The sequence below is a fragment of the Harpegnathos saltator genome, unplaced genomic scaffold (genome assembly GCF_003227715.2).
Source record: "Harpegnathos saltator strain DR-91 unplaced genomic scaffold, Hsal_v8.6 scaffold18, whole genome shotgun sequence".
NCBI classification, from domain to species: domain Eukaryota; kingdom Metazoa; phylum Arthropoda; class Insecta; order Hymenoptera; family Formicidae; genus Harpegnathos; species Harpegnathos saltator.
In genome coordinates, this window is record NW_020229961.1 from 515,450 (window position 1) to 533,641 (window position 18,192).

General features: G+C 44.9%; 2 protein-coding genes across 3 annotated transcripts in view; one reads left to right on the forward strand and one right to left on the reverse strand.

Annotated features, from left to right (window-relative positions):
- Positions 1 to 1,079: 1,079 nt before the first annotated feature.
- Positions 1,080 to 18,192, forward strand: part of CDase (neutral ceramidase) — a 34,007-nt gene continuing 16,894 nt past the window's right edge. The window contains exons 1-7 of one of the 2 annotated variants that reach the window (XM_011137966.3): positions 1,080 to 1,334; positions 4,855 to 5,036; positions 5,439 to 5,582; positions 6,197 to 6,373; positions 6,490 to 6,617; positions 6,994 to 7,192; positions 8,574 to 8,780. In XM_011137966.3, coding sequence (XP_011136268.2) covers positions 4,890 to 5,036; positions 5,439 to 5,582; positions 6,197 to 6,373; positions 6,490 to 6,617; positions 6,994 to 7,192; positions 8,574 to 8,780 — 1,002 coding nt within the window. In that variant the 5' untranslated portion in view covers positions 1,080 to 1,334; positions 4,855 to 4,889. Of the gene's footprint in view, positions 1,335 to 2,961; positions 3,071 to 4,854; positions 5,037 to 5,438; positions 5,583 to 6,196; positions 6,374 to 6,489; positions 6,618 to 6,993; positions 7,193 to 8,573; positions 8,781 to 18,192 lie in introns of those variants that run through there. The other variant, XM_011137964.3, reaches the window with a different exon arrangement.
- On the reverse strand, positions 10,633 to 14,944 carry CPR6 (cuticular protein 6). Its single transcript, XM_011137963.3, has 3 exons — positions 14,049 to 14,944; positions 12,433 to 12,693; positions 10,633 to 11,359 (listed from the first exon to the last, which is right to left on the reverse strand). The coding sequence occupies exons 1-3, from the start codon at positions 14,055 to 14,057 to the stop codon at positions 11,078 to 11,080; spliced, it is 552 nt and encodes a 183-aa protein (XP_011136265.1). The 5' UTR covers positions 14,058 to 14,944; the 3' UTR covers positions 10,633 to 11,077.

Here is an 18,192-nt window from a genome sequence, read left to right on the forward strand (position 1 = left end):
TTCGGCTGTTCTAACCTAAAAGTGAATGTGGTGAAGTGTTAAGTGTTTTACTTAACGTCAAGTATCTTACACAGATACTTACATAGATAGGCTGGCGAGTCAGAGTTGGGGCGACTGTAATGGTATATAACTATAATATACTACGGCGGCGTATTTGAAATTTGTGCATGGAGTGACGCCGCAAAAGGTGACGCCCTTGACGGGGGACGCGCAAGGACGCGCGGCCGTGCAGGAATGCACGATGCGTGGTGAGGATTCATCGTCATGAATGAATGATCGCGGAAACGCACACAGCTCTCGCCAATCGACGATTCTGCGTCACGTAAGCATCGTTATGGTATTTTCATGCCACTTGATGCCACTTGTAGACGGGCGGTTATCTCGATTCTGAGAGCTTTCGGCCAATTATTTCGAAACTAACGAAACTAACGCGCGTGTTTCGCGTTATTATTCCTTTATACAATGCTCACAAACAAGTGCAGGCAATTGTTCCTTGCAAACGCTACGCGCCATACGGAGAGAGACGGAGAGGGAAGAAACAGACGGGCAGGGTTAATTAATTTGACCAACGAACCAATTGGTCGAGACTCGCGTATTATATTGCTCGGTGTGTATTTGTACGTTGCGCGTGTCCTTCTTCGTGAGTCTTCACGAATGATCGCGTCCATCTCTCAATCGGTCGGCATCGGTCGCGCGTCGGCGAATGTCGAATAGTATCGAATTGTGTGCGTTCTCGTGTTATTGTTTTCACAATTTTTGCTCAATGCTAAATCTGAAATAAAAGCCAGTCTAATGTCCCACTGCTCGCGTCATCCGCGTCATCCTCAAGATCGTTTGATGATTCTATAAATGGACAAATTGCTGACTAACTACAGCACACTGGTGGTTCTGACCGATCACGGAATATAGAGCAAACGCGACACGTAGGCGAGGCGAATTCTTGCATTCCGTCGATTAAGAACGGCTCGTACCAGCTTCTCGAGATTCAGTCGAGAGAGAGAGAGAGAGAGAGAGAGAGAGAGAGAGAGAGAGAGAGAGAGAGAGAGAGAGAGAGAGAGAGAGAGAGAGAGAGAGAGAGAGAGAGAGAGAGAGAGAGAGAGTATAAAGAGCCGAGATGAGCCGAGGCTGTAGGAGCGAAAAACAAAGATAGGGCAAAGATCGGCGCATTCGCGATATTCGTTTGTTACCCGAGAGTAACCCCGTTACACCACGTACACGTACACTCCTGTGAGATGTGCGTGCGATATTCAGCGTATATTCAGGCCAAATGAAAAGAGTACATGGCATGGAAGAAGAAGCGCGAAAGAATATCGCCCAGGATTGTCACCCAGCAGGTATGACAGCATGTTACAGTTCAAACGTGCGGATTGTATGCGGATGTGTGCGGGCACAACGTGTACGAATACCAGGTCTGTAAATATGAAACCGGAATTCGCCCACAGCTGGCCCTAGCTGTCAATGTAGTTACCGTCAAACCGCGTCATTAGCGCCATTTCCATTTGTTGACATTGTCTGACAAACATTTTCAACTCACAACAATACAAGTTTCGTACAACAGCATAGCGTTTGTAATAGCGTTGAACATGTCGAATTTTGTGCCTGGAAGCTACGATTTGCGGACAGCATTGATTTTCTGTTACCATTTGAAGAAAACTGCTGCAGAATCGCATCGAATGCTTGTCGAAGCTTACACGGTGAGCATGCTCTTGGTAAATCACAGTGCTTTGAGTGGTTTAAAAAATTCAGACGTGGCGATTTTGACGTGAAAAACGAAGAACGTGGAAGACCACCGAGAAAGCTTGAAGAGAGCGAATCGCAAGCATTGTTGGATGAGGATGACGCTCAAACAACGCAACAACAACTCGCGGATCAATTTGATGTGACACGAGAAGCCGTCTCCACGTACGTTTGAAAGCCATGGGAAAGATCCAGAAGATGGGAAAGTGGGTTCTGAACATGAACTGAACGAAAGACAGCAGGAAAACCGAAAAACCACTTGCGAGATGCTGCTCGCCAGGTACAAAAGAAAGTCATTTCTCCATCGAATTGCGACTGGCGATGAAAAGTGGATATATTTTGAGAATCCTAAGCGTAAAGGATCATGGGTAACTCCAGGCGAACCATCACCATCGAGATCGACTGCAAGGCCAAATCGCTATGGACGGAAGACGGAATGCTCTGTGTTTGGTGGGATCGGAAGGGTGTGCTGCTATTATATAGCTGGCTAAAACCTGGCGAAACCGTTAATACTGAACGCTACAACGACAACAAATGCTCGATTTGAATCAAGCTTCGCGTGAAAAACGACCAGAATATCAAAAAAAGCAATACAAAGTGATTTTGCTTCATGATAATGCACCATCACACACAGCAAAACTGGTGAAGGAAACGATTGAGGCGTTTAGTTGGGAAATACTTGCGCATGCGGCTTACTCACCAGACTTGCGGCTCCGTCCGATTACTACTTGTTTGCATCGATGGGACACGCACTTGCTGAGCAGCGCTTCACTTCTTACGAGAATATACGAAAATGGCTCGATGAGGCTGGTTTGCCTCAAAAGGGCAAAACAGTTTTTTTGGCGTGGCATCCACAAATTGTCAAGCAGGTGGGAAAAATGTATAGCTAGCGATGGGCAATACTTGGAATAAAATATTTTTTGTTATTTTCATACAATAAACGTGTATTTTCTATACAAAAATTCCGGTTTCATATTTACATACCTGGTAAGATGTACGAAGAAGACGACTGACATCAACTGATGTTTTTAACCATAATTAATTATTAATACGATGCGTATGTATACGCAAACACATGGACGCGCGCACAGCATTTGCACAGCTCGGTTTTGCGCATTCGCACCGGACGGTTCGAATCGCGAAACACCGAGCGACTTTTCGCACAGTCATATGTACCGACTTGCGTACACACACTTACACACTTACACCTGGCTGTGTCGTTATTCATATAAGCAACGTTGCGTACACGCCGTTGCATACTTTCCGTCGTCAGCTCCTCTCTCGCGCATGCCAACGTGTTGCATGTGCTACTCGCACAAGAAGGTGACCCCATGTAAGTACAACGGCAGCAGTTAGTTAACTGTCGTTTCGCGATAAAAAAAGCCAGGGAGAAACACAAAGACTCGTTATTTTGTATTCGGCACTATTCTTCCGTTTTGCTTCTACATTCAAATTTTCATTCAATTTCCGACATTTCACTAATGTGCACTGCGCAACAATTCCACGAAGAGAACGACGGACAAAGACTTGGTTCAGGCCTCGTCGGAATATTAAAATTATGTGCTCTTTTTAAACAAGCTGCCATTTTATTGTAATTGTTAGACAAGCAAGATAACGAGATCTATCTCGTTTTCTCCATTCGCATGTTTTGAGATATTATTATCACTGAGCTCATTAGAGGAGAAACATCCGATGCATATTTAACATTTTAACCAAGGTTTGTTCTAGAGCTTTCGCTCCAGGCAAGCCTCAATTCGTCATTTCGAGCAAACGAGTTTTCTCTCGTCTGTTCTATTCTATATAGAAATAATTGCTAATCGAAATACCGCTTGAATCAAGGGATATTGCTTCGATAGAAATTTTATTATGTACCGATAAATTTGTTGCAAAATTCATCGAAATAATAATAATAATAATAATAATACATAAATAATAACAGTACAGAATTATGAAAAATATGACATTTTTCTTACAAGATTCAACGACGTATAGTTGCGGTAATATTAACTGAGAAAATAAAAAGAGGAATGAGAGTTATTGACGTCTTTACGTCTAAACGTATCCCAAGCCCCCATTGATCGTATTTTATATTTTCCTTCTTTTCTTCTTTTCTTCTTTTTCTCTCTTTATTCTTTATTGTATATCGCTGCTCGACTTGTCACGTCTGCTAGCTAATAATATACCAAGGACACCTCGAAAAGCGGTAAGGGAAGGGGAGCGCATGCTACATTCGGTATAGTATAATAACTTTTGCATTTTTCCGCATTGCCGGTAGTAGACGCGGTAACATTTGGTAGCAGCCTTGCAAGTTATCGACGGTCTAATCGAAGATGAAATCACGTAACGCGAACTGTTTCTCGTGAAAGTTGTAGTCTTCTTCTTCTTCTTCTTTTTCTCTTCTTGTTCATCGCGTCGAATATTCGAGTTTGCACACAGTGAAAGTTATCTCGCGCGTGTTCTCTCCATCCTCCTTCCATCTCCCTGGAATCCGTAAGAATTTGTCGCCTCTCCTCGTCGCATCCTTCGAAGAACGTTCAATTGTCGCAAACGTACAAACGCTCAATATCGCGAAACTGATATGATCAAAATCATTGTACGAACTTTTGATGTCGGGTATTATCAGACACTCGGCGTACATCTTTAGACGTAAATCGTAAACAGGACAATGAGATTACCAAAATATTACTCCCAAAATAAGATTTCCATGATGTAATAATGACTTAATAATTGAGTGACTTGATAATTCAACGAATTCAGCGTAAGATTATGTCCGTGCAATTCTCTTTGGCAACATAAATTCCAACAGAAATTGTATTAATTAAAATGTTTGCGCGCGCACACACACACATACACACACACACAGAGAGAGAGAGAGAGAGAGAGAGAGAGAGAGAGAGAGAGAGAAGCAAGCAGACAATATATCTTATCGCAAATCGGTCACAATCAGAACGTGTGAGACAAAGCACAAGCAAGAATGATTAGAAATCGATAATCTTTCTAGTTTGGGAAATACAAAGAATTCATCAAACAATGCGACATGCATATGTATATATATATATATATATATATATCCATCGCGGTTGCGCGTACAGTTCTCATTTCGTCCTCTGCTTTCAGTCTGACTGGTCAACAAGGGGGATTCACAAACCTGAATGGATACGTCAGTGTCGTCGCTCCTAAAAACTCGTGGCTTACCTGCGTTATGGCTCCTCCTGCTGTTATCGCCCGTTGTTCTCGCCTCCTACAGTATCGGTGTCGGAAGAGCCGACAGCACAGGACCAACCGCAGAGATCGTCTTTGTGAGTATCGCACAATACGTACGATATTGTACGTCGTAAAGGTACATTGTAGATTGAAACGTTACGAGTGATTCCCCGAAACCTTCCCGAAATAAACCAATATTTCGCAAAATATATTGAATACTGAAAATACAAAACGTTCAATTGGGAATCTATTGGGAATATCGTTCAGGAATGTCACAACGCGTGTGTACGTTTGCAACTTGAAGATACAACGTAGAATAGAGAGTCTTGTTAGAGAAAAAAGTCTTGTTAGTTGCGAAATGATTATTCACAAGATAGACCGATGATAAATGACGAGAGTGAATGACGAGAATGAAGAGATCGAGAAGAAGGAACGAAACAAGTGAAAAACAAAGAAGGAAAATGCCACGCGTGATGATGATTCTGTGCTGATTTCAGATGGGATATGCGAAAATTGATCAGAAGGGAAGTGGCCTTCATCTACGGACGTTCTCCAGAGCTTTTATAATTGACGATGGCGTGGAAAGATTCGTGTTTGTCAGCGTCGATTGTGGAATGATAGGAAACGACATCCGGCAGGAGGTAACGTATACTTATCCTTAATCGTATTCGATTGCATATCGATACAATCGTTATATTCTGTGCGACTGTTGATTTTGTGTGAATCTCGCTTCGCGTATGTGAATTGTAAAGAAAGTATAACGCACTGCCGCTCAAGATTATTTAGATTTATCTGTACCTCAATAATAACGCGTAAATTTTTACAACGTTTCGTGAGTTAAAATCTCTTCGGTACATTCGGATCCTCATTAGTTCTTCAATGTTTCGTTGAATGTTCAAAGTGTTCCTTGACATCTTGTTTGATTGACGACGATTCGATGCGTTTGAACCGATCTTGTTTACTCTTCTCCTCCGAGCTATTCCTAGTAGGAAATTGTCAGCTTATTATTTAAAAGCTTATCGTTTACCATGAGCCAGAATAGAAATTCAATGTGTGTTGAACAATGTGCGGAAACCTATAATCTCTTGAAATTTGTCAAAGCAGGAGCGAAATTTCGACGGAGTCGAAAATCGCGAGCGTGCGAGAATGATGCACCTTTTCGTGCATAATCGTATTATTATGCTGCGAGGTGTTATCTCGCGATTGCTACCGCCGTCGAGATATTAAACGACGCAGTCCAACTTTCAACTTGCAGGTACTGCGCAAATTACGGAGCAAATTTGACGACATGTACACGGAGAAGAACGTGATGATCAGCGGCACGCACACTCACTCGAGCCCCGGTGGTTTCATGCTGGACATGCTTTATGACCTGACCGCGTTTGGTTTTGTCAGGGAGACGTTCGACGCTATTGTCAATGGCGTAACAAAGGTGAGAGAGCTCTCTCGCACAATCGCGAGAGAGAGAGAGAGAGAGAGAGAGAGAGAGAGAGAGAGAGAGAGCGATCCGATTAAAGATAACAACTGACGATCGTTTCAACATTTCAGAGCATCGAACGTGCTCACGACGCTGTTGTGCCTGGGAAAATCTTCATTGCTTCTGGTGAAGTTTCAGGCGGCAGTATTAACAGGAGTCCGCAGGCGTATCTCAATAATCCGAAATCGGAAAGAGACAAGTGAGTGAGATGAACTCAGATGAAAGAGGTGTTTTCTCGTCCCTTTTCTTTTCTCTTCGTCTTTTTCCCTCCCCTCTCTCTCTCTCTCCCCCCTCCCTCACGACGACGTTTGCGGCGATGACGTTTGCGCGATATTACGAACGTACGCTTTGCACTCGCTCGATTCACGAAACGCAGTCAACCATGATTGACAACGACTGCTCGTATGGCATTCGTGAGGGGAACAGAGTGCAGCAGAGTGTGTGTGTGTGTGCGCGCGCGCGCGTTCATACAGATCGTATATCCGATATTACATATCGATCACTCGCCATCTTCCTTTTGCTTCTTTTCGTGAAAAGAGCACGTGCATAAAATTAAAGTTCTCATCTGTTTCCAGATACAAGCACGATGTAGACAAGATACTGACGCAAATACAATTCATCGGTGCCGACGATGAGCCCCTGGGTGTTATAAATTGGTTTGCCGTGCATCCAACCAGCATGAACAATACCAATCATTTGGTTTCCAGTGACAACGTGGGTTACGCCTCGATCCTGTTTGAAAAAATGATGAATAACGACACCACGGTCGGCAAGGTGAGATTTCTCTCTGGTGGATATTATCGCGATGGTGGCGATATACCGCGTGAAGTCTGAGACGCTCGTTCCATTGAAGAAAATCGATCTTTTGGGACGCGTCTATTTGAATTGGAACGCGTAAAGAATGAAGAAGATATCGCGAATATTCCCTGAAAACGAGACCGTCGCTTCGAAACGTCCGTGCAATCGCGGATCCAAATTCGGAGCACATGGACATCACGTTGAGATTAATCATCTCAGTGGGCGCTCGCAGTTGCGCAAAGTTGCGTGCAAACAACGGTTTCGCCGGAACGGTTTGTTGTCCCTCCTACTCTTGGGGGAGGATCACGTGTGTGTGTGTGTGTGTCGTTACTTTCTTTTTTCTCTCAAGCTGAATCCAAATACAGCGCTTCATGCGCTGCCTACAACGCGCTTGTAGTACTGCGTTGTATAGAAACACCGCTATTTCGTCTATGCGATATTTATAATAACTTTTGAACGACTCATTAACTTACTCATTTAAATCAGCTGAGAATCAGCTGAGGAAAAGAAAACGGAAAAGGAAAGGGAAAGAAAAAGGAGAAAGAGAGAAATGTCGAATGCGCCCATCGCGCCACGGCGCCACGGAGCAAATTGGAAATATACGTGACGCGCGATGGAACGCGCGATGCCAGTTGTAATATATACATGCCATGATACAATTCGCCTACTGCGTATCGCATACTGCGCGATATTACCGCGATTAATCTGCCTCGTGAGAATATCCGAAAGCTTATGGATAACAAGGATTAGTTGTGCAACATTGTTTCCGCGCAAAATCAACCGCAAAATCAGCCTATTCGTGCAACACGATCCGATTAAGCTATAAATACATGTGTATCGATGATATCGCCACAGTCAATATAATCGTACATAATTGTATGAAACCGCTTCATCTTTTCGCATATGCTTGGTACTTTACTTTAACCCGTAACTGCTGTGAAGCCATTTTAAGTACGCGCACACTGTTCACCGGTCAAATTGACCGGTAGGAAATGATGAATATCTCGACAAATAACACGACCACACAACTGCGCGTATATCAGTCGACTGACATTCAGAATGTAAGAAAATACACTGACGGATGAATACGCAAGCTAGAAAATTAACCACGTTATTTAAATTTCAAATAGTGCAATGGTCAAATTGACCGGAGAACAGCAGTTACGGGGTTAAAGAAAAGAAAGAATGAAAGATGAGACTGTGATGAGAGGTGATTGAACGTAACCAATTGGCGACAGAATCGCGGGAAGGGGGGAGGGGGGGAAGGAAATTAAAAGAATAACAATGGAATAAGCGGAATGAAGCATGCGTTTCAAGCGTCGTGATGTTTCATCATTTTTCTTCTTGACGTCGTTAGGGTCCCTTTGTGGCGGCTTTCGCATCAACTAATCTCGGCGATGTTTCGCCAAACACACGTGGGCCAAAGTGCGAGTTCTCTGGACAAAATTGCTCCGAACAGTACACGTGTCCCGGGAAAAACGAGATGTGCTTCGCCTCCGGCCCCGGCAAGGATATGTTCGACAGCACTAGTATTATCGCTCACGAGCTTTACCAGGAGTCTAAGGTAAGTACGCCGTTTCTTGCTCTATTGTTACCTCTAGCTTCTCTCTTCTTTTCTTCTTGTTTTCTCTCATCCGTGTTTTCCTTCCTGTTTTTCTCTTCCCTCGCCCCTCGCCTCTTTCCATTTTCTCTCTGCTTGGCACTTGTTATCCTCAGTCTATCCATCTTCGATGTATGTCACGTCGCGTATATAAAGTACAACTAGCAATTTCAGATGACACTTGAGCCCGAAATAGAATGATCCTAAAATGATCCATCGTATCCGCTTTAAGAAGTCGAATAAAAAATTTAATGTAATTTCTCTTCAGCGCCACTCACGCGCGTCTCGTAAACTCTAGAACGAGGCGTTAACAGGAAGGAGATAATCCGATTATCTAACCGTTATCGTGAAAATGAAACAATTGGAAAGCGTGTGCGGGGATTTCATGGTCTTGGTAACGCGAGCAGGTTTAAGCGCTCGACGAAGCGTCACTGAAGAGAGTTGGAATTAAACGCATTATTGCTTAAATCGAAAACCATTCTCGCGTGCTTCCTCGCGCGTCAATTTACGCGTGTCACTTGTCAATTACGACGTCCATGATATGCGAAACTTGTTGGCGCAATCATCGAGATGGTTATCGGACGAATCAAGTAACTTTGCGCATAGTACGATTCATCGAGAGAGAGAGAGAGAAAGAGAGAGAGAGAGAGAGAGAGAGAGAGAGAGCTGCATCAAGCTGAGCTTAATTAAGAGCAAATAATTGGCCGTTGTATCTTATAATGAGAGAAATGTCTCTGTTATGTTTCATATGAATACGATACTTGGCGCATAGTTTCGTTTATCAAAGAATGGATCAGGGAAGTGATCCGCGTTACGTCCAGGCGGAATAAAATGAGATAAACATTGAAAACATACGTACAAGGGCTTTTTATTGTATTACTATTTTATAAAGGATATTTTATTGTATTACTATTTAGGCACAAGGAGATATTTTTTGTATCGTTGTATCGTTAGTGTTAGCGGCTCCCTTTTATTATATAAATTCGACCATTGAACATTTGCATGAGATTTCCAAGCCACAAACTTTATTTCGGGACAGGTACGGTAGAATCGTTACACCGAGGTTGTTACGAGTTTCGCACTTTCGCACTTTCGCACTGCGATATAAAAGATTTGACATCTACTTTCCTTATCTTTAACACGAGCTATTTCCTAATGGATGATTTTATTTGCATCACTTGGTATGTCTAGATACACTAGATCTCGCTTTGTTCTCTCTTGGATTCTAATCGGATTCGTTCACCTCGATGGCGCGATGGCCATGTATTATCCTAAACTTTCAGGTTCTCAAAACACTTTGTCGTGCACTGTCGTACACAGATCACTCTGAAACGTTTAAATCGATACGAGCTGCCAAATTATTTACATGTACTCTCTTCTCCGTAACTATTTCTAAATTATTCACTATAATAATTGTAATGTAACGAGTATTCTAAAATTGGGCGCACGAGAGTGAGAGAGAGAGAGAGAGAGAGAGAGAGAGAGAGAGAGAGAGAGAGAGAGAGAGAGGGGTGTTCTGTTGCAAGAACTCGCGACTTTTTCGTCGAGATACGTCGAAGACGTCGGTGAAATGTCCGCTATTCCGATATTCTTACATCGCCACAGCGCCTCTCGCGCATTGCTTATATAAGTCGAGAGAGCTCTGATACGCGCGGTGTCACATCTCGCATGTCCAATCCGGTCGCAAATCAATCTGGACGCTTCTTTCTTTCTCGAAAGGAATATCGGTGCAGTTTCGCGATTCGTTGGACACATATACGGAGAGAGAGAGAGAGACAGAGAGAGAGAGAGAGAGAGAGAGAGAGAGAGAGAGAGACAGAGAGAGAGAGAGAGAGAGGGAGAGAGAGAGAGAGAGAGAGAGTACCAAATAATAAATAGATAAAACTACCTGAACTGCGCCGTGTAATGCAAAAAAATAATCAATATTCGCGCTACCGCTGCCGCTTCTGTTGAATGTTGAATCGAGCATCTCGGAAAGAGCATCAGGAGACAAAATAAAGAAGAGCAAGATCGTGCTTGTACTTGTTTCATTAGTGGCACATGGTGAAAAGTGATATTATTCTCGTTTTTATTGATCCAGGCGGTAAAAATGAGCGAGCGTATCGACAAGAGCGACATGATGTTTCGATAATCTTGTCTATTCGCGTCTAGTTGCCGGGTAAACACGTTGATCGAAGTTGAGTTGATTGAGATTACATACGCCGATGCCCTTTAGGGCGCGATTAGACGCCCGATTCGAATCTATTTACACGACGGTTGAGTCAATAGTGCTTCTCGTAGTCGTAATTGTTGTAATACGCCGGCGAGATATACTTGACTACCGGAACCGGCTTCGGGTGCAACGCCGGTCCCACCTTTTTCACCACAGCGTTGAATCCGTTGTGGTCGTCGGCCGTGTACTCGACGATCCGCACACTTCCGTCGGGCTCGTTGACGCTATACGAGCCGTGAACGACGTCGCCGTCGCGCACCTCGTGTTGCGTTTTCACGTCGCCAGTATGGGGATCGTGTACGCCGTAATTAAAGGTGTATCTCGGATGCGACTGCAATGAATTTAAAGAGGCGATTAAAAAGGCGAATTGAAGACGCAAATTTGCGATTAAAGAGAGACGCTGCTCCCTCTCTCTCTCTCTCTCTCTCTCTCTCTCTGTTCTCTTTCCCATCAGACAAGTCAACTTTGCAACGTGTAAGATTTCACAGCCGTATCGTCTCTCTCTGCGTAATCACTGAGGACCGAAATTCATATCTCTTTGACCTACGGCAAACCCTTACTACCGTATTATTTGCAACCTGTGCTCAATTTGTTTGTGCGTAGTTGTAACTTTGCGTACACAAAAGTACAATGATAGTCTATACGTGCGCGCACATTCTTTCGTATCTCGACGTTACTCGGGGGTGGCGGGAACGCCACCTGAAACGACAATTAACATCGCGAGAAAGCGACGGCGGTAGTAAGCGAAAGCGACGCGGAAAGAGAGCCGGCAATAAGACACACGAGCGAGGATAGAGGAAGCAACACAGTTACAAAGACGTCAGAGAGTTTTCCAGAGACGGTAATCTAAATTAACATATATGCACCCAAGCGTCTGGAAATATCCGTTAAGTTTCCGCTCATAAAACACGCGAGTTCTCGAGTGCCGGCACACACAGAACGGAATCGTCGTGGATTTGAAATATGAAGAAATCTCTTCTTTCTTTCGCAATTAGAAAACGAACGAACAAAAACGGCGGAACCGTTAGCACATCTACTTAAAGTTACTTAAAGTTAAGATGAAGAGATGCATATATCGCGTATATCGCGGACGAAGTCGCGGGCGGCGCGGCGCTTGTTACGCACGATAATATCATATCGAGCTGGAAAGGGAGCTTTCGGAGGAAAGATTTGATGAGAATTTTCCTCAACTCAAGCAAACGACAACGATCGAACGAACGCGATTGATCTTCGCGATTCGCAAAGCGCGATCAGCGATCAGCGATCAGCGATCAGCGATCAGCGCGAGCGCACCGAGCTGACCTTCAGCACCTCGCTCCTCGGCCTCGGCGCTTCGCGCGAGGGAGAAGCGAGGGAGAAGGAGAACGAAGGAGAAGAGGAGAAGAAAGAAGAATGAGTGCTCACGTAGTAATCGTGGTCGTGATCGGTGTCGTGCTTGTAACCATGCAGGCCGTGATCCAGAGTCGCGTCGTCGACGTGCACCGGTGAAGCGGACACCGCGTGCACCGGGACCGCGACCGTCGGCAGAACCTTGTATTCCGCGGCTCCCAGATATCCATCGAGATCGCTGTAGTCGCTGTAGGACAGGCCGTGTCCGCCGCCGTTGTAGCCGCTGAGAACAACCGCGTTACCGCACGCCAGGGCGGCACAGAGCAACGAAATTGTCTGAAAGACACAATCCTCTGTCGTAAGTTCTGCCCTCCCGCCCTCCCGATCCTTCCCGATTCTCTCTACGATTATTTGAAATTCAAACGACTTTCCCTCGTTAAAACGACCAGCGCGTCGTGGATCGAAATTTTAGAGTCGGATCGGGGGAGGGTAGACCGGAGGGAGGGTCGATCGAGGGAAAGTTGCCGCGAGATACGCGACTCTCGTGTGTCTCGATGCTTCGTCCTGTCCACTTTTACACCGGGACCTTGTTCCCCGCAGGCCGATAGATCGTAAGACAATTTATAATACCGGAAGTGGTCAGGGAATCCGCTTCCTCATCCGTCGCGATCCGAAACGATACACACAGCGTGTATGTACAAAAAAGGTTTACCACACCCTCGGGGCAAGTATACTGGCACTTTGTGCCTTGGGAAGCCACGTGATCGTGACAGGTATAACAGTTTTAATGTAACGGTAGAAATTTTTCAATCGCAAACAGAGGAATATGAAGAAATGATTCGACACTTGAGAGATTCAGAATTTCGGAAATAGAATTGGAAATTGACCAAATTTGCTGGTAAAGAGGCGACTTTGCGTCTCATTAAGAGCTTCCAAGTTTCCAAAGGAGCAATTTTTCGCTGGTCATTGATTGCATTTTACAATCGTCGTTGACTCGACAAGGGTCGGAGGAATAATTTCAAAGTTGCCTTTCTCGATTTCTCGGCACGCAATGTTATGTCGAAATTTCTATCCCTCTGTCGCGCGTGCATTTGCGATTGGCGCGCGCGCGAGACGAGAGAGAGAGAGAGAGAGAGAGAGAGAGGAGAGAGAGAGAGAGAGAGAGAGAGAGAGAGAGGAGAGAGAGAGAGAGAGAGGAGAGAGAGAGAGAGAGAGAGAGAGAGAGAGAGAGAGAGAGTGAGGAGTGAGTGAGGAGAGAGAGAGAGAGAGAGAGAGAGAGAGAGAGAGAGAGAGAGAGAGAGAGAGAGAGAGAGAGAGAGAGAGAGAGAGAGAGAGAGAGAGAGAGAGAGAGAGAGAGAGAGAGAGAGAGAGAGAGAGAGAGGAGAGAGAGAGAGAGAGAGAGAGAGAGAGTGAGTGAGTGAGTGAGTGAGAGAGTGAGTGAGAGAGAGAGAGAGAGAGAGAGAGAGAGAGAGAGAGAGAGAGAGAGAGAGAGAGAGAGAGAGAGAGAGAGAGAGAGAGAGAGAGACAAAAGGTAACCCATCGCATCAGGATAATAGATAGCGATGCCGGAAGCGGCTCTCGACAGCGACCGGCGCGAAAGATCGACGCACACTCACACTCGCAGCAATCACTCTCAAGCACCTACACCCGTTCATACCACACTCGTGATATCGCGAATCTCCTCTTCGTACCTTCAGCATGATACCTTCCACGTTTCAGCTGTTCCGCGTTTACTGTATGCAAGCGACTGTAGCGCAAAGTCACTGATAGCATTATTCCCGGACGATGGTCTTATATTCATCTCCCACTCACGATGCTTCCGTTCCGGGCAAAAGCTCTCGGCCTCGTGCCGCCGCCACCACCATCACCACCACCACTACTCTACGACCCTACCCTCTCTGAAGGATCTTTTTGCGTGTGAGAAAACACACGACACGCTCGTCCACACGCGGCTCACCTTCGCCGCAGCGAACGTCGCGTCATGACGGTACATCGCGGAGTTATTCACTCGTGCGAGAGGGAAAGAGAGAGAGAGAGAGAGAGAGAGAGAGAGAGAGAGAGAGAGATTCAATTCGGGATCAATTCGTCTATCATCGTTTATCATCGTTGTCGTCATTATCGCGCTCGATTTTGGCCGAAGGAACGAACGGAACGAAAGGTCGCTGGATAGTTTCGCGAGATAGTTTATCGATAAAATGCGCGGCCGCTGATTAACTGAACGCGCGGATGATTGTCCGCCGTTGCTCATGGACGTCACTCGTGCGAATCCTGCAGTTAGACGTTAAAGATGCTGCGAATTGATTCCAGCGATCGTCAGGGTCGATTGTGTCGAAAGGATAGATGGAGGAAGGTAATCGTCGACGGATAAACCTTATTTCTCGGCTTGTTTGCTCCGCATGCATGCATGCATGCATGCATACATACATACGCACACGCGAGAATCCGCCATTCATTGCAATGAATACCGAAACAGCGGTAGAGAATAGCCAAATGAATGTAAAATTAAAATCCACCGGTCGAATTAAACATTTCACACGAGCGATAGTTTAGCTATTTGATTTATTATTGCCGACTGTTACTTATTCGATAAACATGTATTTAACAACACTACGTGAAAAAACCTTTTGCGTGAAAAATCTCTCATTTCCCTTCCTCTCTCTCTCTCTCTCTCTCTCCCCCTGTCTTTCATGGAGAAATTTCAATAACGTTACGCAAATATTAATTTTGAAATTTATTTCACATGCAGATTCCAGTTATCTCGCTGGAAATTTATGGAATGTGATTTTCAAGCGAAATATTTTCGTTTCGTTAACAATGCGAAAGATTTTGAATCGGACGCATTATGAGCGTTATTAAAATTCAACTTGCAACGCATTGTTTGCGTAAGGAGAATTTTAACCGGATGTTAGGGAGTAAAGTAACATTTATCAAATATAAATCGAGTCACAATCGATTAACAAACCCGATTCATTATATAGAAAGCCTCTTATTGTTCGGTTTAATTGCAAACTACGGCATAAGGACTACACGCAAATACGGTCGATTGCTTATGCATCATTGTTCCTACGTGTGCAAGCATTGCACCACGTAGTTGGCGTAACTCGTCTTCTCAACAGAAGCATCTTTCACTGCGTGACTTCATGGTTAAATTAGAGAGGTCCGTGCTTTCTTTTTCATTCTCTCGTCGGTTTCTCTCTCTCTCTCTCTCTCTCTCTCGCTCTTTCTTCCGAGAAATCTGCTACACACGAGAGAGAGAGAGAGAGAGAGAGAGAGAGAGAGAGAGAGAGAGAGAGAGAGAGAGAGAGAGAGAGAGAGAGAGAGAGAGGGAGAGTAGCGAAATCAACACCAAATTTTGCCGAGCGTGATAAAAGCACACGTTGCAAAATATCCTGAAGATGGGCGATATATTTCGCGTGCTTATGCGAGCGACTCGGGCGCGCGAAATAACGTTCCTCGGTTACGAAAATTGCGAAAATTTCACGTGACCTCGTGACGTAATCGCAGAGATGCAAGGAATTAAATTTCGAAACACATCGCGCTTAGACTCGAAGAAATTTGTAACGTGTAATCATCACAATCGTAACGGAACTGATACGTACGAAATGCGTACGAAGCTTTCTCGTCTTACTCGGGATGAACAGTCTGTATACTCTTCGTTGCGTCGTACGTAAAGTACGCAAACACACAGCGATCTCATTAATTCGAGAACTGAGAACTGAGCTTTCGGCACTGGGATCCAAGCATTTTATTAAGACATTTTCCGTTTCACAATCACGCAACGGATCACGTTCCGTTCTTTTGAAGTTAAAAGACACGAAAGATACGACGATGTTTGAGAAGGAAACAGGAATACATACTTGTAACAATAATTCGTAGATGTCCCGCACACTTTGTCCCGAGGCGACGTTCAAGGAGTGGTCAGCTTCTGTTCTACTCGTCGGCGTTGCTTGCGCAATTCCTCAACAAAGCCCATTTGTCCCGGCGAATGAGCAATGGTATTTCTCTACGCGCGTAAGGTATACATCATCGTCGTTCCGGCAACGGCACCGTTGAAAAAGGTCGGTCCCGCCCGAGTGATTAGCAGCGCGATCTATCTGGATCAAGATCATAAGCGACAAAACCTTTCGATCTCAGCCCAAATTCTTTTGTCGTACATTTACGTAACGTAACTCTAGCCGCTCTTATCGAGCTCAATATCGAGATCCGAGATTGCGTGACTCTCGATTTACTTTTCTACGAAATGTGTCGAAATCTGTGTGTGTGTGTGTGTGCGATTTTAGCAACTTGGCTCAAGCACGTGAGTCTGTGTCGTGTGATTTTCATCGATTTTATTTAATCGATCGTCAATCCCATCGATCGTTTTCGACCCGCTTTATATATGTTATTCTTCTCATTTTATTCATTCAGTCTCCATCACGAGCGCAAAAGTCGCGTAGGCCGCGAATCGCGCTCCAAATAAAAATTTCTGTACATAATTTGGCACACCGGTACGCCCGTATAATAGACCACTTTCGCCACTGTTTTCCAGTGTGACCAGTGACATTGTCCGCTCGGACGAATTACAATTGAAGGTTACCCGCTTCCGCGGACAATTTTGTTAACTGTCGTCGCTTTCTTTCGACTGCGTTTCTTACGCAGTCGCTTGTTACTCGCGAGCGACAAAAACGACGACGACGACGACGACGACGACGACGACGACTATGGCGATAGAGTTTCACGAGGAAATTTGGTCTCACGCTGAATCAAGTTCTAGATCGTCTACTTGAGTATCTCACGAGGTAACAACGACAACGACGACGACGACGACGACGACGACGACGACGACGACGACGACGACGGAGCGTCGCAGGTTTTCAGAGATAATTTATTCCGCGCGACTTACCAGACCGCGCGGCTTTCCGACGAATCTACTTGAGAGATAAGTGGAACCATGACTAGACTGATCAAGGAGAAACAGTTTTCTTCGAGCGTTTTAACCGTGGAAAAAAATACTCCAAGTTGAACGAAGGGTCGTTAAACATGCCGGGAAATAATGTACGTACGCAAACATATAATACATACATGTAAACGGTGGGTGGGCGGGCGGGGGGGGGGGCGGGACGATTGCAATACCGTGGAAAAAAAGACATGGACGTAGAACAAAATTCATTGACGTTACCGTTGACATTTTTCAGACTGTCACGATCGAAAATAGCGCAAGAACAAATAGCGGCGGCAAGGCGACAGTGTCGACGAGATCGATCCGTTTATCCGTCGCGCGGTCGCGGTGTGATGTGTGTGTCAGCGTCCGCTCGCTGATTGCAGCTAAAGAATTATGTAATTCTTCGCGCGTCCTTCGCCCGGTCGCCAATTTAGATGACAAAATAGGGCGTAACCATTGATGACACGTAACAATACACTTAAGAATCGTAACGATCTTTCTCAGCGGATGCAGCGCATTAGTTACCTCGCGTGAAATGCATGCGCGGCTTCTGAGAGATTCTGTTGAAGACAAGAGCGAACGCGCCTTACCGCGAGGAATGGGATTCCCTCTATACATATGACACAATTGTGTAACTGTTTACTGTGCATCGTCATTACGCTTAGTAGTCACTTGCACGAGAGAGTTTCCTCCTCATCGTAACAACAGCGTATTCCAAAGTATTTCAATCAAAAACCTGTGGTTTATTGTTTAGATATTATATTAGCTTTTTCGTCGTGTATAGTGTTTAGTGAAGAAACTCGCTATTTATTTGGACACGTGCGTGCACTGTTTCGGTACTGTGCTGTGATTTTTAGCTTTCAATTTAGTCAGGCTGATACTCGGGCTGATGTTGCGGGCGCGAACCAGTGTGA

Coding starts and splice junctions, on each gene's coding strand:
- CPR6 (XM_011137963.3), bottom strand. Junction 11,360..12,432: donor ATCACGACCACGATTACTAC/GTGAGCACTCAT, acceptor AATTCATTGCAG/TCGCATCCGAGATACACCTT.